The sequence below is a fragment of the Neovison vison genome, chromosome 10, assembly GCF_020171115.1.
Source record: "Neovison vison isolate M4711 chromosome 10, ASM_NN_V1, whole genome shotgun sequence".
Classification (NCBI taxonomy): Eukaryota; Metazoa; Chordata; class Mammalia; order Carnivora; family Mustelidae; genus Neogale; species Neogale vison.
This window is the reverse complement of record NC_058100.1, coordinates 31,288,609-31,309,854: the sequence shown is the minus strand read 5'-3', so window position 1 is coordinate 31,309,854 and position 21,246 is coordinate 31,288,609. Positions and strand designations below refer to the sequence as shown.

The following is a 21,246-nucleotide window of genomic DNA, read 5'->3' as shown; positions in this document are numbered from 1 at the left end:
TCATTCGATTGTGGAGAAGCAATGGAGGAAAAAACACAATAAGTGAGAAATCTACAGTATGTTGTGGGAGGTAAAACCCACTGCAGGGAAGAAAACGGAGAAGAATGTCTGGTAGGGAGACGAGGAATGCAGAGTCACTAGGGGAGCACTGAGAGGTGAGACAGAGGAAGTGGCGATGGCCAGGGAGGGGCATTCCGGGCAGAGAGGACAGCCCCGGCAATGACCTTGGACAGGCACGGATCCCTTCCTTTCTATACATTGTGGGTTTATGGTTTTGTTTTGTTTTTTTTTTTTTAAAGATTTTATTTATTTATTTGACAGACAGAGATCACAGGTAGGCAGAGAAGCAGGCAGATAGAGAGGAAGGGAAGCAGGCCCCCTGCTGAGCAGAGAGCCCGATGCGGGCCTCGATCCCAGGACCCTGAGATCATGACCTGAGCCAAAGGCAGCGGCTTAACCCACTGAGCCACCCAGGCGCCCCCTGGGTTTATGGTTTTTAAGATTGTTTTATTCTCATTTCAGTGGGGTAAAATGTCCTGGACCCAGAAGTACTAGAGATAAACAAAGGAGTTCAGTCTGTCACCTTGAACCTGAAGTCTTACTTCCAGGTGTTTGAAACCTGAGATGAGCAAGTGGTGACTTTGCTTTTCTCCTTGCTTCTGAGCACCCACAAGCATGTTGTATACATTTTTTCTTCTGAGTTTTATAGATCCCCTTTGAAGTAGGGAACTTTTAAACAATAGACCCTTCATAAATGAAGAAGTTGAGAACTAAAAATAATATGATTCACCTACGGGTAAAGGACAGGATGACAGAAGCACATCTTGTACTCCCCAACTTCGTTTCCTGTCCTAGCCAATATTGCTTGTCTCTGCATCCCGTTCTATCACTATCACAATTTGAAACATTAAAAAATAGAGACATTGGGGGCACCTGCGTGGCTCAGTGAGTTAGACGGCTGCCTTCATCTCAGGTCATGATCCCAGAGTGCTGGGATCGATGCCCATGGGTTCCCTGCTTGGTGGGAAGTCTGCTGTTTCCTCTCCAGCTTCCCCCTCTGCCCCCACTTGTGTTCCTTCTTTTGCTCGCTCTCTCTCTCCAATAAATAAATAAAACCTTTTTTATTTTTTAAGATTTGTTTATTTACTTATTTGACAGAGAGATCACAAGTAGGCAGAGAGGCAGACAGAGAGAGAGGGAAGCAGGCTCCCTGCTGAGCAGAGAGCCCGATGTGGGACTCGATCCCAGGACCCTGAGATCATGACCTGAGCCGAAGGCAGAGGCTTAACCCACTGAGCCACCCAGGCACCACTGATCTTTAAAAAATAGATATAGATATAGATATAGATATAGATGTTGAAGGAGAAATAGCATTTCATTTTTCTTATTGATTTTTTTTTAAAAAAACGTGTATTATAGGGGCACCTGGGTGGCTCAGTGGGTTAAGCCTCTGCCTTCGGCTCAGGTCATGATCTCAGGGTCCTGGGATCGAGCCCCGCATCGGGCTCTCTGCTCGGCGGGGAGCCTGCTTCCCCCCTCCCCTCTCTCTGTCTACTTGTAATCTCTGTCTGTCAAATACATAAATAAAATCTTTAAAAAAAACAAGTGTATATATTCTGCAAATATTTACTGAGCATCTACTATGTGCTGGGCAGTGATCTAGGTGCCAGAGATAATAGTACTGAAAATGATAGACATGTGTCTATTCTCATATATTAGAATTTTCTTTTTTTTTTCATATATTAGAATTTTCATGAAGGCTGGTGATAGATGTGATAGACAATAAACAGATTAATTAAGAAAACCATAAAAAGAACATTATAGGCCTTGATAAATAGTCTGACTTCTATTTTAAGGGGGTTGGAAGACTTTGGAGATTTATTAATTAGAATTAGTATTGGCTACATGTGACAAGGACCCAGCTAGAGTGGCTTTAATTTATTTACTGTTAAATTTATTTCTCTCTCATGTAAAATGTTTTGTCTGATCATTGGGACTAATGTGAAGGCTTCATCATCATCAGAAACTCTTGGTCTGAAAATGGCTGCTGGAATTCCAACCATCATATTTACATTTAACACTAGAAAAAGAAAAGAAACCAAAATAAATAAATAAATTTTTTAAAAATTAAAAAAAGAAAAGAAAAAGAAAGAAAGGGATGCCCTCCTTCCCTTTTAAGGGATCGTCTCAAAATGCTATGCAGAACTTAGTCACACGACTATATCTAGTTGCAAGGGAGGCTGGAAAATGTAGCTGCCCTGAGTAAAACTGAATTTTATTTGTAAGGAGAAAAAGGACAATAGAATTGAGATAGGAGACCAACAATCTCTGGCATGGAAATCTGAGTCATGTTTTTAAAACCACATCCTGTCTTCTCTGTAGAGAACAGATTACGGAGCTGGGACTGGAAGGGAGGTCAGTGTTTCATGCTTGTCCAGATAAAATTTGGTGGTGGACTGGGGGGGTGTTAGAGTAAAGACAGAAGAAGATGGATTCAGGTATGTTTTGAGGGAAAGTCAACAGGACTTATGATGGGCTGAATGTGATGAGGGAAAGAAAGAATCCAAAACAGCGTCTAGGTTTTTTGCCATTAAGAAAACCAATATATGGCTCTGATGCTTAGTAAGATCAGAGTACAGGTTGAAAGAGAGGTCGACGAGTTCTGCTTGGATCATGTTAATTTTTAAATGCCTGGTAGCCATTCAAGCAGCCATTGCCAAAGAGGCATTTGGGTACACGAATCTGTAGTTAAGGGTGGATGTCAGGCTCAGAGATTAAACAGCTGGCAGTCGTGGGCATGTGACTAGAATTCATTGTCATGGGCAGAGGAGGCCACCTGGGAAACTGTGGATGGAGAAGGGAGCCCAGGACCAGAGGGAGGCTCCCCAGCCCTGGGGATGTTGACAGAGGAGTAGGAGCCAGCACAGTGGGCGGCCGATGACTAAAGCAACCAAACTACCAAGAGAATGGCTTTGAGAAAACCTGGTGAAAAGAGGGAGCAGTTGATTGTGTTGAGTGCTCAGAGGTGCAGTAACACATGGACAAACGTGAACTTTGGATCTGGCAATGTGGTAGCCACAGGCAACCTTTACAGGACCAATTTTAGAAGAGTAGAAGGAAAAGGCATCATTCAATTTATTCCGCATCTCGTCACTAGGAATACACTAGCTGGCAGTCTGGGGAGGGAGGTGGGCAAATTATTCCCTACACAGTGTGACAGTAAGGACCATGACGGAGCTCTGCACAGGGCACAGGTGAGCCGGGGCCCTAAAACCATGGGGACGAGGGCACAGAAGGCTTTCAAAAGAAGATGATAACTGGGTGCTTAAACTGCCTGTTTAGAAATCGAAAGATCGGTGGAGTCATGTGTTGGCCTTGGAGCTGGGAGACCTCGATTCCAGTCCTACCGCCATCCCTGACAGAGAGTCTGAGACAGTCCCTTCCCCTGCCCAGGGGACTTTCTTCCTTCTGCATGGGGAAGATCCAACCATCCTCATTTGTTTCTGTTTTAAGATCATTGGGGAATTTTCTAACCTCTTGGAGTCTGGATAGACGGAAGGTTTTGAGTTTAAAGCTCTCTGCCCTTTAGGTAGCCTTTGAAGTATGTACTTAAATGTCTATATTTCTCCACTGGAATCAGACCCTTTATTCACAGTTGTAGTTGCTGCAGGTAAATTAGGATAATGTTAGCATCTATAACCAGCCCCAGCACTGTGGTGGTTTAACACTCTAGGAGCCCCCGCAGGTCCCTGTGACATGGGCCGCTTTGCACAAACATCATTTTGAACTAAAACCACCCAGATCCAGCAGATTCAGAGAAAGCTCTTCCCCTGCCCCTCCACGGCCTGCTTTACCAGCAAGACAGCGTTTCAAACAGGGATTCCTCCTGACCTAAGACGCCTCTCTGCATAAGAAGACGCCCTTTGTTTCCAAACCTCCTCTCACCTTCTTGCTAATGGTCTTCCCTCCCTTTGTATCCTCAGGACACCCCCTGACCCCCCGACCCCTTGTCCTTGGCTCTTGTAAGCTTTATGTCTCCTCACTGTCTTTGGAATTTCCACGTCTGCATGGGTTCCCCTTAATGACATCAACTAAATTTGATTCCCCTGTTAATCTGTCTCACGTCAGTCTGACTTAGTTCAGCTAGAAGGACCCTGAGGGGCAGAGGAAGTTCTTCCGTCCTCCCCAATGACACAAGAGAATCATTTTCCTCCTGCACACGTAATGATCCAGTGAAAGTTCTGACCAACGGTCTTGAACACAGGAAGTCAGGGGCGCAGGCTGCTTCCATTCTGTCCTTTTGTCGTCCCTGAGATAATCACAATGATTTGCTCTCTGGCAGAAGGAAAGAGTGGAGGCGTACCAGGCCATCTCCGCTCGCAGGCGCCATACAGCACGTCTGACAGAATTCCATCTTAGACGATCGCGAGGGCTCCCCTGCGGCGTCTGTGTGGGCAGCCTGCGCTGTGTCAGGAGAGGGGCAGCGAGAGTCTTTGGCGGACCCGACATTTCTCCCATAGGGAACATGTCGTGACGCACACGACTCATTTCTTTCTTTATTTTCTAGCTGAAGAAGAGATCACCTTTTCCAAAATAGAGACTCCTAAGAAATCGGAGATATTTTCTGAAAATCTCAGGTACAGGCATACGTAATTGTTTAGGCATCAACATTTGTCAGTCAGTAGAATACTGTTAAAATCTTCTGTCTGGTCAGTTCTTTTCGGCCTCTCTGGTGCGAGTGCGGACACGTCGGGGTGTGTGCATGGTGAGTTTGGTCGATGGCATCTACGTCAGGGTTACCTTGCTCTTTTACTAGTTTTTAAAGATATTTTCACATCGAAAGCGAAGTGTGGCTACCACTTATTCCTCCTATTTACTTCTGCATTTGGACAGTCCTGAAGAAATAAGAGAAAAGATCTTGAGTTTCTTTGATGTCATCATAACAAAAATGAAGATGCCTGAAGAAGACATCATTCCTCTGGAGTCTTGCCAGTGTGAGGAGATCGTAGAGATGGTCATCATGCCTCTGGCCCACCATTTTCTGGCTTTGGGAGAAAACAACAAAGCCTTATATTACTTCCTAGAAATTACATCTGCTTATCTCATCTTGGGTGACAATTACATGGTAAGGTGTTCCCCCCTCTCCAGCCCCCCACCCTGCCTTTGAGACAGTTCAGAGACCACAGCACCTGAAGGGCAGCTCTAGGGTTCTCTTGTCGTACTTCATGTTCTTGACACCTGCCGGCTCCCCTTTCCTCTGAAAATCGAATCCTGAGAAGGGAAATGACCTGAGCTTGAGAAATGAAAGAACAAATTGCAACTAGCATCACACCGTGTTTCAAAGAGTGCCGTTTTGAGAAACCTGCCAGGAGCTGTCTACCTAGATGGGAAGGGGGTGGATGTCCTATCTCATCCCCAAAATGTATCGATGCTGCCATTTCAGCAGAGGCTTCCTCAGTAATGTCCCCGTGGCACTGACCCTCTGTCTTTCCTAAACACCTGTGAGCACAAACACCTATAGGTCTTTGGATGAGCACAGATCTGGCTTTTGTCTTGTGGTCCCCAAAGGAGCTCATCCACTTTGGTCCTCGTGGCATTTGTGCTATGTTATCATGCATTTCCTTTAGACCCCCAAAACACTAGTGTTTCCTGGGATAATTGTAAATAATATTCCAGGGCAATGTGTCCCTAGAAATGTGGGGATTCAATGTAGAATGAAATAAGAATTCATTCTTAAGTAAGTTGGGAAGCACTGAGCTGAATAGCTACATAGATTTCTTTCCTGCAAATATTTCGTGGACTTAATATGCTAAGACATGTGTAATCGTCTAGAGGATCTGGCTAGTTCTGTGTTTCTCCAACATACTTGACCGGAGACCACTTTCCGTAGCGCAGCTAGCTAGACTGCCTTGCATGAACTCACTGTAGAAAACGCCCCCGGCCCTTGTTCCATCTCACCCCCATTTCTGAGTAGACAGGCCTGCGGTTCCTGTCTACACCGGTGGTCTCTTCCATATTTACAACCACAGCAGCCTAATCGACCCTCATACCTTAGATTTTTATGAAATTTTAAAATTAAACCATTAAAAATGTTGGTAAGCCCTAGCTCTCTCATATTTATGTTAAAGATGAAAGTCATCCACGCATATGAGGTATCAATAAGCGTATTAATACATGTACATATACACACTCAGAGACATATAGAAAAGGGGGATATGGTCAGTGAGTCCCAAGAATAGAAGGTTTAAGTGGCCCTGGGGACCAACTTGCGAAGCGGTCCCCTCAGTCGGCAGGGAGTGGGGATGGCCGGGAAGACAGTGAAGGGAAGCAGAGCCCGTGCAAGTCACCCAGCATGTGCCCTTTGCATCCTCTCTCCCATCAGAAATAATCTAGTAGGTTCGGGTCAACTCACATTCCCTCTTCTGCCTCTCTCTCCCATCTTGGACTATGTGACAGTTGAGGATATCACCTTCCCTTATTTTACTCTTCAAATCTGACCTTGCCTTGGTGCTCACGTGTACTGAGGCCGTCCTGTCTAACCATGTCCTAGTAAGTCATAAATGAGGTAGGCAGAGTTGCTCAGGGCCTTGCTTCCTGGCAAAGGAGATGGGAGTGGTTCATAACTTGTTCCAAAAGTGGAGATCAGCTTCTCATAGACCTGGGGACTCCATCGAGGGCCGGGCGCACATTGTTGGAATTAGGGGCCATCGGGGTTGGAGTTACTCAGAGGAGGAAATTGCCCTGGCTCCATCCCCTGGAGCAAGTGATCCGGTGGCCAGGATCTTCGGCAGGGGCTTGACCCACCCAGGGCTGCCTCCAGCCGGGAGGCCCAGCTCCGGAGCCGGGGCTGGGGGCGGAAGGGGGTCCTGCTACGGCAGCCGCTCTTGCCTATTCGGTTGAGGCTGGGCGGTGGCCCTCTGTGGCCGGACCCCGGCTGAACGGATGCTCTGTGCCCCTCCGCTGCTGCAGGCGCACCTGTATTTGAAGGAGGGAGAGCGGTTGCTGAAAACGCTCAAGGACGACAAATCCTGGAGTCACACTTTTGAGGCCGCGGCCTTTTACAGCCTCAAAGGTCAGGTAAGACGCCGCTACACACGTGGCCACGTGTCCGCCGTCCCAGGGGCGTTAGGCAGAAGCAGCAGAAGCCCTCCCTGCCCTTCCTCCAGCCACCGACCCTGGCCCGGACCGGCAGAACCTCAGGTCTGTCTGCTCCGGCCTGCGGCCTCACTCGCCGGCAGCTCCTCCTCGTCTTCGTGGGGGACGTCGTCATGAAAGGTTTTCCCAACCAGCTCCGGCCGTGGACGTGAACGTTGTCCCGCTCCCTTCTCCCGTAGGTCTGTTTCAACATGGGCCAGATGGTGCTTGCCAAGAAGATGCTGCGCAAGGCCCTGAGGCTCCTCAACAGGGTCTTCCCCTACAACTTAATCTCCCTGTTTCTGCACACCCACATGGAGAAGAACAGACACTTCTACTACGCGGATCAGCAGGCCCAGGAGAGCGCTCCTCCAGGGTAAGGGGCCAAGCTGGGACGAGCTGGAGGTCTCAGTCCCCAGGAGAGAGACTTGCACACACGCCACCAGCCCCCAAAGCCTGGGCCTCTAATGGGTGCGGGAAGGCCTGGCGGCTCTGCCCTGAGGCTCTCTGGTGCCCGGGGGAGCCAGTCAGGGAGTGAGGGGCTCCCAGGCAAGGTGGTGTTGCCCCAATCGCGTCCCAGCAGCTTTTGTGAAGCGGAGGGCAGGGAGCCCCTCGCAAGCCGAGCACCGGCGCCCTGCCCCGGTGAGTCCCTTTAGTCCCTCCGACACGCCATGTTTCCCGGAAGCCGGGGGCACCGAGGAAGCTGCTCCTCACTAGCCTCCGTCTCAGGACCTTTTCCGGCCGGGGGTGCAGACGCAACACGGGGCGTCGTCCCTGACCAGACTGCAGGAGACGGTCCCAAAGACCTTGGCCAGAGGACAGACCGCCCACCCATGTACGGATTTGGAGGGGGATGTGGGATGTGAGGGGCGTAGCCATCAGTCAAGATTACACCGGCAAGATTTATACTTCTCAATGGATGTAAATTGTACCTATAAAAAATGATAAAAAATTAAAATGGCGGGGGAGGGAGGGGATCCTGTGTGGCTCAGTCACTTAAGCATCTGACCCTTGATCTCAGCTCAGGCCTCGATCTCAGGGTGTGAGTTCAGGTCCTGGGTTCGGAGTCGTTGAAGCTGGGGGTTCCGTGCACGTAGTTCATGATATTTTTCTGCTTTACTGTGTGTATATTTGGAATGTCCCACAACAAAAGTTTTTGGATGTACTCCACCTATCCATTTGGCGCCAAGGGGAATGCCACCTCGCTGGGCATCTGCAGGGCTGACAGAGGACACCTCTCCGGCGCTGAGAGAAGCCGGGGCAATATCCCTCCAGGTTCTGCCCGAGATGCAAACATCTATTTCTAGGAGCTCGTTGCTACGCACCCTCTCCGAGCCCACTGCCTTCCCCCAGATGTGCTCCCTGACGTGTGGGGGAGCCTGGAGTGGAAATGAGCTCCTTTGCAGGTTAGGGACAGGCTCCTGGGAATGGTGGCCCCGTCTCAGGAGACACCAGGAGGGAGGGGGCTGGGAGAGTTCAGCAGAGATCTCTCTAAGAGGTAGGAGGGAATCAGACTTTGGGTCACCGGCGGATTGTCTGATCAAGCACAGTCTGCTTATTGAGTTCACTTCGAAGGTCAGAGGAGCTTTTTTTTTTTTTTTAAGACAGAAAAAATGAGTGTGCATGAAGGAGGAGGGCAGAGGGAGAAGGAGAAAGAGACAATCTTTTTTTTTAAAAAGATTTTATTTATTTATTAGAGAGAGAAAGATTACAAGTAGGTAGAGCGGGGGCGCCTGGATGGCTCAGTGGGTTAAGCCTCTGCCTTCGGCTCAGGTCATGATCCCAGGGTCCTGGGATCGAGCCCCGCATCAGGCTCTCCGCTCAGCGGGGAGCCTGCTTCCTCCCCTCTCTCTCTGCCTGCCTCTCTGCCTGCTTGTGATCTCTGTCTGTCAAATAAATAAATAAAATCTTTAAAAAAAAAAAAAAAGTAGGCAGAGCGGCAGGGGGGTGTGGGGGGGCAGCAGGCTCCCCGCTGAGCAGAGAGCCTGAGGCAGGGCTCGACCTCAGGACCCTGAGATCATGACCTGAGCGGAAGGCAGAGGCTTAACCCCCTCTTAAGCAGGATCCATGCTCAGCAATGGGGCCCAGCCCAGTGTGGGGCCTGATCCCACACCCTCAGGATCACTGCCTGAGCTGAAACCAGGAGCCCGAGTATTTTTTAGGATACATAAATGTCACACAAATATTTTGATCACATGCACTCTCAACAAATCATTGATTGTTTTGAAATGCAAATTTAACTGGGCAACTCACATGTTCATTCCCGAAATCTGGCCCTGGTCGTTAGCAGTCATGTTTTGTCGCAGGAGTAAGAAGTTCCCTGCACGAGGTAAAGGGGGAGGTGCTGGGAGGAGGAAACCGCAGAGCTGTGGGCTTCCGACACCACCCAGTCAAAGGGCTCTGATCTCAAAACGAGGACAAGAAGCAACGTTAGTGTCAGAGTTTCTATGGCCCTCGTGACTGTCTGACGCTGTGAGGGATTCTACCTTGTTTCCTGGGAGGCTTTAAAAAATAATTTGCATAACAGATTCAATGTCATTAATTCCTAAATTCTGGGCTTTGTTAACTCACTAATGTTGCAGCCAGCTCGCTTATCATAAAGATAAGGTTCGCGTTTCGATCATCCGAGAAGGGACTGTTGGCTCCAGGACCAGGCGCACGGCTTGTTGAAGCTGACTGGGACCCTACACGCTGTGTGCAGGCGCTCCTGCATCCCCCCTTGCACACCCTCCAGCACAGGCGGTTCCCTGCCTCCCGTGACGTTCCTTCATCCCCTCGGAACGTGCCTTCATCCACTTGGGTGTTGTAGAGGAACACCGCGGACTGGCTGGCTTCTAATGAGCAGAACCCTATCGCTCCCGTCTGAGGTCAGAGACCCAAATGCAGGGCCTCGTCAGGGAGGGGCCTCTTCAGGTCACAGATGTTTTTATCTTCATATGGTGGGAAGGGGCTGGGGAGCTCTGGGGTCTCTTTTATAAGAGCCCAGCCCCCTTCGTGAGGGCTCTACCCTCATGACCTAATTCCCTTCCAAAGGGCCACCTCCTCACTTTGGGGGTTAGGACTCAACATATGAATTCAGATCATGGCAGAATGCGACTGTGAAAAATGTTCATTTCCTTCGTTGAGCGCTGAGGTCCAGCTCCCGGCAGTGATCTTACTGGAGGGCAGGACGCCCTGGAGTGGCCAGGCTGAAGGGGACAGAGCCCTGCCACTTCTAGCTGTGTGACTGTGGGTTAGTCGCTTAACTGTCGGAGTCTCAGTTGCTTGTGTAAAATGGGGTTCATTATTTCTGCTTTGCTTCTAGGCTTGTTCTCAGAACCCAGTGGGATGAATTATATAAATTTGCTTCTAAGATAACTTCACTTAAGTAGCGATGACCTGACTAGGGACAGGTGACTTGCATAAATTATCTTAATCAGTCCTCACAAAGTCGGTACTTCGCCCCCATTCGTGGGGGACCATGTGCAAAATGCAGGTGCCTGGGCTTCTCCAGCTTGTCACAGAGGCAGGACTCGCGCTCCCCCGGCTTACACCTCCCAGCCGGGAGCGAGGATTCTGTCCCCGAGTTCCCTTCCAGCATGCGGGCGATGACACCTTCTTTCTCTGTCCCACGTGTCTGTTTTCTCTCACAGGAAGAGGAGGCTGGCGCAGCTCTACAGGCAGACGGCCTGCTTCTCCTTGCTCTGGCAGATCTACAGCTTAAATTATTTTTTCCACCACAAGTATTACGGCCACCTGGCAGCTATGATGCAAGTGAACACGGCCCTGGAGACTCAAGATGACTTCCAGGTAGAGGGTTTTTGTAGCGGCTTTTTACATTTCTGCATCTTATTTAGAGGGAAACTCTTCAAGATCACGGAGGTGGAGTGAGGAAAAAGGGAGGTTCCAAAGGATATTTACATGTTCAAGAAGACCTACTGGATACCACAGGCCTTGCCATTGTCAACCTGAGGTTGTTTCCCCCACTAGCAAGGCATTAACGGTAAGGTGGTTGGGAGATTCCTGGAAGAATGTCACACGTGTCCCCCCCCCAGGAGTCAGGGGAGGAAGAGGCCGCAGGTGACAGCTCACGCTTGCTCTTCAGCCAGTCCTTCTCCCTCCTCAGCCCAAAGACAGTGAAAGGCAGAGACGCCCTCGAGGAGCTGGACAGGACCACCCTCCGAAGATTTTCTGTGGTGGTTTTGGCCCGGCACTGTGTTTTCCACACACGGCAATGCCCTGAAATCCTGAAAGTGGCTGGGACTTCTTCGTGCCCTCCCTGGAATGGTCTCAGGACCCCCAGGCAGAACTACGAGTCCACGTTGTTGGGGAGGAGGAAACTCCTCTACTTTTCAGGGCCCTTCTACCTGGACCAAGAGTCAGTTGACGTGAGACAGATTAACAGGAGAAAGTCAAGTGTTATAGCGTCTGTGTGGGGATCCACAGAGACAAGAACTTCCAAAGACGAGGAGGCAACCCGAGGCCTCTAGGAGCTAGGGAGAGGGGTTGGGGCTCGAGGGGACAAAGGGGAGGAGGACTGTCCGCAGGAAGGTGCAAGGGTGTTACCCTGTTGTGCAGAGGAATTGCTTAACAGAAGAGGGATCTGTTAGTCGCTCTCTTCCTAGTGAAGGTGTCAGTCGAGAGACAGGTAACGAACCCTTCCTTGAAACTAGCGTTAACACCAGATGTTAATTTTATTTCAGCTTAAAAAATAAATCAATTTGTTTAAGCCTTAAAAAATAAGCTTTTCTTGAATGTGCTGGGTTTTGATGGCCTGTCTGGGAGCAACCTGCCCTTGGCCCCAACAGAATGATAAACTGGGAAGTCTTTAGCTAGACATTGAAAACTCCGGGAGACAAAACAAGATCACAAAACTAAAGCCATTTCATCTAAAGATTGATCGGGTCCCTTTAGAAAAAAGCACATCATGTCTGGGTTTCTTGTGGGGCAGTGATTTCCTCTTGGAGTGACTGATGATCAGGAATTAAGGGAAATGGCTGAGGGCACTCTAAAGGGTGGAGGGACTTGAATTCCTAGCCATAAGTCTGTCCCCAGCACTAGGGCCGTCCCGTACCCCGGGATACAGAAATGTTTACAAAGCCCGTCAGAACAGCCTCTGCCCATCCTCCTCCGGTGGCTCCCCAGGCGACTAAACCCAGCCGTATTAGACCTCCTTCCAGCTCCTCAAACATCCAGCTCAGTCCCCTTGTAGGATCTTTGCTGTGGACATTTCCTTTGCCTACAGTGCCCATCCCCTGACCTTTACCAGGCTCTGTGCTGATCAGCTTGAGGTCACCTCCTCCACAGGCCTTTCTGGGCCCACCTGGCCCACTGACTCTCCAACCCCTCCCTCCGTTTCTGTAGCTCTTATTACCGGCTGACATTATCTTGTCGGCGCCCTTGTTGGTGCGTCGCCTGCGTCCACTACTGGCCTGCCATGTCCATGCGAGCAGGGCCCTCGTCTGTTACCTTTTCTACGTCCTGAGCTTCAGTAACAACGTCTGGCACATAGCGGGGTCTCCACAAACGTTCAGTGAATGAAATCCTTTCATCCCCCTCCCCACTGCGGCTGTCTCTTAAGAACACGGTGGCGCTGGGGGACAGGAGACCGCGATGGGAAAGCCAGAACTGGAAAGTGAATCCAAGGAGGCTCGTTAACAATATGCCTGTGGCAGAAGGCAGGGCAGCCTGGCAAGTGGTCGCCTGGGTGCTCAGAAGCAGACGAGACACTCACTGTTGGAACCAGAAGGAACCAGAATGAGCCCCCAGAGAGCGATTTCTGGAACTTCCCCTCCCTGCGGCATGACCGCTGCCAAGCCACATAACCTCCGAGCTTCCTACTTTCTCCAAGAAGTAAAGAAGTTGGACTCTATGCTCTGGGTCCAACTCCAAGGGGTCTCAGGCTCTGGTACAGCGGTGGACATGTCATCGTCGTTGGCCGTCCGCTCCTGGCCCACAGCTTCTGGCTGCCCGTCCCCTCTGGCAGCCCGGCCTCAATCACAGCCCAGACCAGGAGCACAGAACCCCTCCGACGGGCTTTGTGGCTCCACAGGTGCCCGCAGCACTGTCTGTAACACAGAATGTGTGACTTGAAGAATTCTGGGAAAGAAGCCCCTTGTCCTAAATTCCTCTCCGCGGACGGCCCTTACTGCAAGCCCTTCGGCTATCAGAACCTTCTCGAGCAGGAGAGGCCTCCTCCTCACCCGCACCAAGCTTTCATACCCTGGGGCAACGGGACCGCTTAAAATCGTCGTTCATGGAGCAGCGGACTTCCGGGGAGGTCTCTCGATTCCGTTCAAACCACGCTTTCCTCTTTCTGAAAGCAAACAAGCCAACCCCCCTTTTCTTGTTTATTAAATAACAGGAGTAGACGTCCTTGCTATAAAAATTAAACATCACAGAGATGTAGATGGTGAAGAGTAAAGTCCCCCTTGTCCCTCAGATTCCTCCCCCAGAGACGTACCGCACCCTGGAGCGAACCCTGCCCAGCTCTTTGCTCTGCGGTCGTACAGTCACATAGAGAAGTCGCTGTGAAGTCGCTGCTTTCATTGTTCACAAAATTAACATCCTTATATTTGGCTTAAGGACTCTGTGGGAGCCATTGAGCGTGTCCTGAGTCGTGCACTAAACAGGCAGCAGAGACCAGGCGGACGTCTGTCCCACAGCCCGAGCCTCGCCCAAAGGACCGGCTCCGTCCGCAAGCTTAGTAAACATGTGTCCACGGGCCAGCCCTGGGCAGCGACCCTGGGCTTCCTGCCTCGGTTCGCCTCAGTGTCGCCCTCCTCTGCCCCGCCGCTGCCGTTTCAGATCATCAAGGCCTACCTGGACTACGCGCTGCATCACCAGCTGGCCGGCTACCAGGGCGTGTGGTTCAAACAAGAACTCATGGCCATGGAGCAGATCTTCAACCTCCCCTTGAAAGGCGTGGGCATCGAAATCGTGTCCTATGTGGCCGATACGCTGAGCTACACCAAGCTTCTAATGGGTCACTTGGACTTGGCCATTGACTTAGGTAAGGTTTGTCCGGCGAGAAGGGGCACGCGGGATACAGGTAACACCCTGGGGTACACCGGAACTGTTTCCTTCCCAGGCTCTCGAGCCCACAAGATGTGGGCACTGCTGCGGAACCCCAACAGACATTACATAGTCCTCTGCTGGCTCAGCAAATCTCTCTTCTTGAAAAGCAGGTATGCAGGGGCGCCTGGGGGCTCTGTGGGTTAAGCCTCTGCCTTCGGCTTGGGTCATGATCCCTGGGTCCTGGGATCGAGCCCAGCATCGGGCTCCCTGCTCGGCGGGAAGCCTGCTTCTCCCTCTCCCATGCCCCCTGCTTGTGTTCCCTCGCTCACTGCATCTCTCTCTGTCAAATAAATAAAATCTTAAAAAAAAAAAAAAGAAAAGAAAAGAAAGAAAACAAAAGCAGGTATTTAGCTGAAAGTATTTTTCAAAACTAGAGGGAGGAAGCCGTGGTAACTGAGCTTCCAGGGCTCGTTTTACCCTGCCATTGGGTGGCAAAGGACCAGGATTTACAGTAAGATGCAATGGATACTCCTAGTCTTTGGAATTCCTGCTCTTTGCACAGTGTTTTTTTTTTTTTTTCTTTTCTTTTTAAGATGTTGTTATTCTTTAAAGTACTCTCTACATCCAACATGGGCTCAAACTTACAACTCCAAGATCAAGAGTCACACACTCCCCTGACCGAGCTGGTCAGGCGCCCCTGCACATATGACGTCCCCAGTCTGTTTGCTCTGGCCAGTGACTGCAGGAGGGTCCGTCAGCCATGCTGCTGTGGGGATCAGGCTTTCTCTGGAGGGAAAGGGCAGAGCCTCACAGGGGAGGCAAATGCCCAGAGAAGAGCACCGGGGCCAGAAGCTCCAGCTGACATGGCCTGACTCTGGTCGCCCTGATACAAAGGTCTGACAACAGTTTAAGCAAAGAGCCCATCTGAGATTTGGGGGTGGGTCTGAAATCTGCGTAGGGGCCATCTGGGTCTGGAGTCGTGGGTACCATGGAAGCAAGGCCGGCAGTCTGCTCTGTCCTGTCCTCCAGCACCTCCTGGCCTCACCTCCTTCCTCTGCCGCAGAAACAAGCAACTGATCCAGGTGCTGGGGTGGCTGTGGGACCTCTCGGTAACAGAGGAGCACATCTTCAGCAAGGCATTCTTCTATTTTGTTTGCCTGGACATCATGCTTTATTCTGGTACATGTGGCTTAGGGATGTACAGGAAAGTGGGGGTACGGTGGGTGTGCCGGTGGGGTGCGGCAGCTGTCAGGGCTGGGGTCTTGAGACCACTGGGCTTCGGGCTGGAAAGACCTCTAGGCCTGGGAAGGGCAGAGCGTGGTGGGAGAGCTGAGGAGCCATCTGGGAGGTCAAGGAGGACAGTGCAGTCCCCAGGACACAAACCGTGGGGTGTGAGCTGCCAGTTGAAGGGTGAGACCGACCTCGCCCCAGGGCAGGGACCAACAGTGTCTTCTGTGCGCCTTTTCTACAGGACTTGGTAGCAGGACATGCTAAAGACTCCGTGCTTTAGGACAAAGGGCAGGAGGGCTAATGGGTCCAGGCACTGGTAGCTTTGCAGGTTTGGAAAAGAAGCTCTGCCTGGATACTCCTGGTTATACCCTCAGCGTCCACAGTGAACCGCGGGGAGCCAAGCTGGCATTCGGTCCCCACCATGGGATTCTGGGAAGGGATACAGATGCTGTGGCCAAGCGGGGAGGCAAGGGTGGGGAGACGGCAGGCCCCGGGCCGCACTCAGGCCAACTCCAGCAGGGCTGCCCGGGACGGCTGGGTCAGACCGCACTGCCGCCTGGGCTCGCTTGGGAGCTGGGCCTCTGGGCAGTGTGGTCTCGAGCTTGTGGCCTGCCACGAGGCCCTCTCGATTCATAAGGTAAACAGAGGGTATGGGCTCTCCCCACAGGCAGGAAGTCCCCCTGGGGGCTCCAGGCTACAGCAGGACCCCCCCATTCCACCACCCAGAGCTCTTCTGCTTCTCTCTTCTTTAGGGTTTGTTTATAAGACGTTTGAAGAATGTTTGGAATTCATACGCCAGAATGAAGACCACAGAATCCTCAAGTTCCAGAGCGGCATCCTCCTGGGCCTCTACTCCTCCGTGGCTATCTGGTAACGGGGTCGCCTATCCCCGAAGTCCCGAATCTGAACAGGTTGAACCCTGAAGAAGACTTCTAGGAGATGAAAAAAGAAAAGAAAAAGAATTTACAATTTATACGTGAGCTAGATTGAAGGCGGCAGCGTGGGCTCCCACTGGAAGGGGCCTTGGAGGTCCCCTAGTTCATCCCCCCCAGGCAAGGCCACCTGGGCTGTGTTCAGTGCAACAGGTGTGGTGAGGAGAAGAGAGGAAGAAGCCTTGCTTCTGGGAGGGTCTGGGGCTTGAGGAAGACGCCTAACAGCACCATTTGCCCCACCGAGATGGAGTGACGCGGGCCGGTGTCTGCAGTGGGGTGGGCGTCCTAGTTCTGAACCCCAGCATCAGACCTGCCCACTCCTCAGCAGGCAGCTCTGGAAGGCCATCGTCCTGCCGCAGTGAGACAGGCCTCTGGCCCCCACATGGCAGACAGATGCCGCACGAAGCTCCCGGTGGGCTGCCCTGCCTCTCGGGACGGAGAGGGCCAGGTCCTGGGCTACCCCGCCCAGCTCGGGTCCCACGTCACCAACCACCCGTCCCTCCGGACCCTGGAGCAGTGAGGGAAGCAGGGGCGGACAGGTCGCGGGGCTCCCACGCACGAAAGGAAATGGCGGGAGGGGAAGCAGCACCCTTGGTGACCCATTAACCCACCGAGCCTGGGGCTTCACGCCTTTAACGCATCAAGGTTTTCCCTCAGGAAAGCTGCAGCTACCGTCGTACCTTCAAGGAAGCAGATCAGCAGCAAGGTTCCAGAACTTAAAAAAAAAAAAAAGATTTTAGTTATTTATTTGACAGACAGAGACCACAAGTAGGCAGAGAGGCAGGCAGAGAGAGAGGAGGAAGCAGGCTCCCTGCTGAGCAGAGAGCCCGACTCGGGGCTCGATCCCAGGACCCTGAGATCATGAGCTGAGCCGAAGGCAGCGGCTTAACCCACTGAGCCACCCAGGCGCCCAATAAATAAAATCTTTAAAAAAAAAAATCTATAAAACTTAACTGCCCTTACAGGTCCAAAGAGTCAAGACAGCTTGCCCACGTGCATTAACAGTCCAGGAATCTAAGGCCCAAAACGCATCCTAATTTTTTATTCTGCTCTATCTCCTCTCCACAGCTGTGGCCTAGGCCAGAGCTTGTCCATTTCAGTGGGCACAGCTGGTTCACACTCGTCCACACGGTGTCCTGCCCCCTCCCCGTGTGTGATTCAGCAGGCATGGCTGGGACCTGCGAGCCCGCCTTTCTAAAGAGCATCAGGTGACACTGGTGACCCCAGTCTGTGGCCCCCCGCTTGGAGCAGCACTGGCCTAGGCCACCTCTCTCCAGACTTGGAGCAGTGTCTAAGTTCTGGGTTTATAGCCCCAAGCGTCCGACTGCCTTTGCTTTAAAACAGCCCAAAGAGTTAAATGACGGGTGGCTAATGTTAGCTGAGTGTCCCAGGACCCTGTTTGCTTCAGACCGCTCTAATCCTGCCCGGCGCCCCAGCCCACGGTCCTGGGAGCTGGACTTCCCGAGAGACCCGGGTCAGAACTGCAGCCCATTCTGAGCGCCCCCGGGTTCACGTCCTCGTTCTGTGCTGCCACAGGTATGCCCGGCTGCAGGACTGGGACAGCTTCCACGTGTTTTCCAGCAGAGCTAAAAACCTGGTGCCCAGAAGAACGCCCACTGCGCTCTACTACGAAGGGATCAGTAGGTACATGGAGGGGGAAGTCCTCTACCTTCAAAAGCAGATCGAGGGTCAGTCGGAGAATGCCCAGGACAGCGGTGTCGAGCTACTCAAGGTGAGTCCAGGACTCCGTCTAACCCTTGTGATAATTCTTGTTTCGATTCCAGAACTTCCATGTTTATAGGGCGAATTTTTAAGGTAACCCCTCCCCTCCGAATCAGAAGAAAACACCAATTGCCCACAACCTTACTACCCAGAGATAACCGCTTCTTATCTATTGAGACACCGCTGTTGAGGTTTTTTTTCTGTGTGCGCACACATGCATGTTTCCATTTTTATAAAACGTGCAATCAAAATAAATTGTGAATGGTTTCCTGTCAGTACATTGTTTTCTACAGCGCAAGTTAAAGGGAAGCATAGTGTTTTCTCTTATAGATAAAATCTCAAAGATCTTGTTAGACACTATGCCAAACTGTTCTGGGACAGAAATTTTTTCGTAGCATTTTCCTGCTGTTCCTGTGATAGGCATCTTGATAGGTAAGTCTTTGCACGTGCAAGTTTAAAATATTCAGCTGATCCTGAATGTGTCTTTTAAGTGAACTTCTTAAAAAAAACCAAACTCGTAAAGTGAGTTTTCAAACGCTTCAGTATAAGCATCAGAACGTGCGTATCTTCCACTCACTGAACAAAATTGCGCTGAGTGCAAAAAATACACATGTAATTACAACAGCCAACTGACAGGTAGTAACCAGCAGGTGCAGCTGTGGGAGTGTGACGGGGAGCAGGTCACACCTGGTGCCCGCCTCTGGGTTTCCAGCCTGGACAGGGAAAGCCCTCCAAGGGAGTGAAAAGCTGAATCTCCATGTGGGCTTGACCCTTACCTGCCTTGTTCTCTTAAACACCGAGCACAGGTGTATCCGGTCCCCATTGCCAGGTCCCCAGTTACCACAAACCTAACAGCTTAAATAACACAAATTAGGGGCACCTGGGTGGCTCAGTGGGTTAAGCCTCTACCTTCAGCTCAGGTCATGATCTCAGGGTCCTAGGATTGGGCCCCGCATTGGGCTTTCTGCTCAGCAGGGAGCCTGCTTCCCCCCGCCCCATCCTCTGCCTGCCTCTCTGCCTACTTGTGATCTCTCTCTCTCTGTCAAATAAATAAATAAAATATTTTTAAAAACTACAAAAATTTATAAAGATGTTGATCTCAGGTTGATAGCATTATAAAACTAGGAGAAAAGAAAAACTATATGCAGAGGGGTGCCTGGGTGGCTCAGTCTGTTAAGCATCTGCCTTCCGTTCAGGTCATGATCTTGGGGTCCTGGGATTGAGCCCTGGCGTGGGCTCCCTGCTCTGAGAAGAGCCTGCTTCTCACTCTGCCCCTCCCCCCAGTTTGTTTTCTCTCTCTCTCTCTTTCCCAAACAAATAAATTAATTAACCTTTTTACACCCCCAAAGAAAAACTATATATACTTCACAAAGAAGTCTTGGTTAAGCTGGACACGGTGCATTTAAACACTGGGATATTTGACGTAAAAATTCTGAATTTCCGATTCTTTTAAAAACTGGTATATCTGGTGAGTCTAGGCCCACATTCCTAGCGGGCAGCCATTGGCTGGGACTGAAAGATGACACTTGGAGAGGACAGGTCTTCTGTCACACCATGAAAAGCTTACCTCTGCTTCCTATCTGGCTACATCCAGCCTGCTTGTTTTGTTTTTAGAGAAGGGGAAGGACGGAGAAATAAGTGGGAAGGCACGTAGCCCAGTGTGACAAAGAGCCCTTTCTGGGTGCTAGGCTTCTGGGTAATCTTAGTCTATGCTCCGAGTTCTGAACAGTAACTTGTACTGCTTTGGTAATCAGAATAAAAGAGTTTTCTCAGCGAGCCCCCACCTCTCACTCTTGGTCTGGGCGGACAGCTGAGACTCCGCCCCTACGCGTGTCCCCTCCTGGCCGCCGCTTCCACGGAGGCCTCCGGAACGCACAGGGCCAGAAGCTTTGGAACGTTCCAGGTCGTCCGCGCGGGAGCCGCGACCGCTTTCTGATTCGGGTTTGCCGTGTCTCCTTCAGAGCCTGGAGAGTCTGGTGGCCCAGAACACCACCGGCCCCGTCTTCTACCCGAGGCTCTACCACCTGATGGCCTACGCGTGCATCCTGATGGGGGACGGGCAGAACTGCGACCTGTTCCTGAACACGGCCCTGCAGCTGTCCGAGACGCAGGGGAACGTGCTGGAGAGGTGCTGGCTGAACATGAGCAAGGTAGGCGCGGCCGGCCGGGACGGGACTGGGACAGCCGCCTCCGGGGCCCCGGGAGCTGGCGGCGGGTCGGCGGAGGCTGGAGGCGGGCCTTCCCGGTCCGTCTGGGCGCGGCGGGCCCGTGCGCGACCCCGTCTTTCCCTCGCGGCCCGCGGAGCGTCCCTCGCCATCCGTGGCCCTCGCCGCGTCCCTGTCCTGCCGCCGGGCCCGTCCCTCCTCCAGAGCCCCACGCGGCGCACCCCACGCCCTCCCCAGGCTGGTTGCGCGCGGGCGGCCGGGCGGGGTCGGCGTCTGTCGGCGGGCGCGCGGGGCCCCGAGGCTCGAGGGCCCGGACCCGCGCTGACCCCGGCCCCGCCCGCACTGACCCCGCGCTGACCCCGCCTCGCCCGCACTGACCCCGCCCCGCCCGCGCGGACCCCGTGCTGACCCCGGCCCCGCCCGCGCTGACCCCGTGCTGACCCCGGCCCTGCCCGCGCTGACCCCGTGCTGACCCCGGCCCCGCCCGCGCTGACCCCCGCGCTGACCCCGCCCCGCCCGCGTGGACCCCGTGCTGACCCCGGCCCCGCCCGTGCTGACCCCGGCCCCGCCTGCGCTGACCCCGGCCCCGCCCGCGCTTACCCCGCGCTGACCCCGCCCCACCCGTGCTGACCCCGCGCTGACCCCAGCCCCGCCCGCACTGACCCCCGTGCTGACCCCGCCCCACCCGTGCTGACTCCGCGCTGACCCCGGCCCCGCCCACGCTGACCCCGGCCCCGCCCGCACTGACCCCCGTGCTGACCCCGCCCCGCCTGTGCTGACCTCCACGCTGACCCAGGCCTCGCCCGCGCTGACCCCATGCTGACCCCGCCCTGCCCGCGCTGATCCCGCGCTGACCCCCGCCCCGCCCGCGCTGACCCCGCGCTGACCCCGCCCCGCCCACGCAGGAGCGCTGGTACTCGAGCTCGGAGCCAACGGACGACCGCTGGCCGCAGACGCTCGCGCGCCTCCCGTCCTGGGAGAAGGTGGCGGCCGGCGAGGCGAGCGCGCAGGACCTGCAGAAGAACAAGTTCCTCATGAGGGTCAACATCCTGGACAATCCGTTCTAG

General features: G+C 52.7%; 1 protein-coding gene across 1 annotated transcript in view; it reads left to right on the top strand.

The window, feature by feature from the left end:
* ADCY10 (adenylate cyclase 10) overlaps positions 1-21,246 on the top strand; it is a 61,678-nt gene extending 40,432 nt beyond the window's left edge. Inside the window, exons 21-32 of the mRNA XM_044266268.1 lie at positions 4,568-4,637; positions 4,894-5,125; positions 6,970-7,077; positions 7,335-7,510; positions 10,767-10,923; positions 13,921-14,125; positions 14,204-14,300; positions 15,194-15,309; positions 16,113-16,230; positions 17,829-18,024; positions 19,976-20,164; positions 21,085-21,246. Of these exons, the coding sequence (XP_044122203.1) occupies positions 4,568-4,637; positions 4,894-5,125; positions 6,970-7,077; positions 7,335-7,510; positions 10,767-10,923; positions 13,921-14,125; positions 14,204-14,300; positions 15,194-15,309; positions 16,113-16,230; positions 17,829-18,024; positions 19,976-20,164; positions 21,085-21,246 (1,826 nt within the window). The remainder of the gene's footprint in view (positions 1-4,567; positions 4,638-4,893; positions 5,126-6,969; positions 7,078-7,334; positions 7,511-10,766; positions 10,924-13,920; positions 14,126-14,203; positions 14,301-15,193; positions 15,310-16,112; positions 16,231-17,828; positions 18,025-19,975; positions 20,165-21,084) is intronic.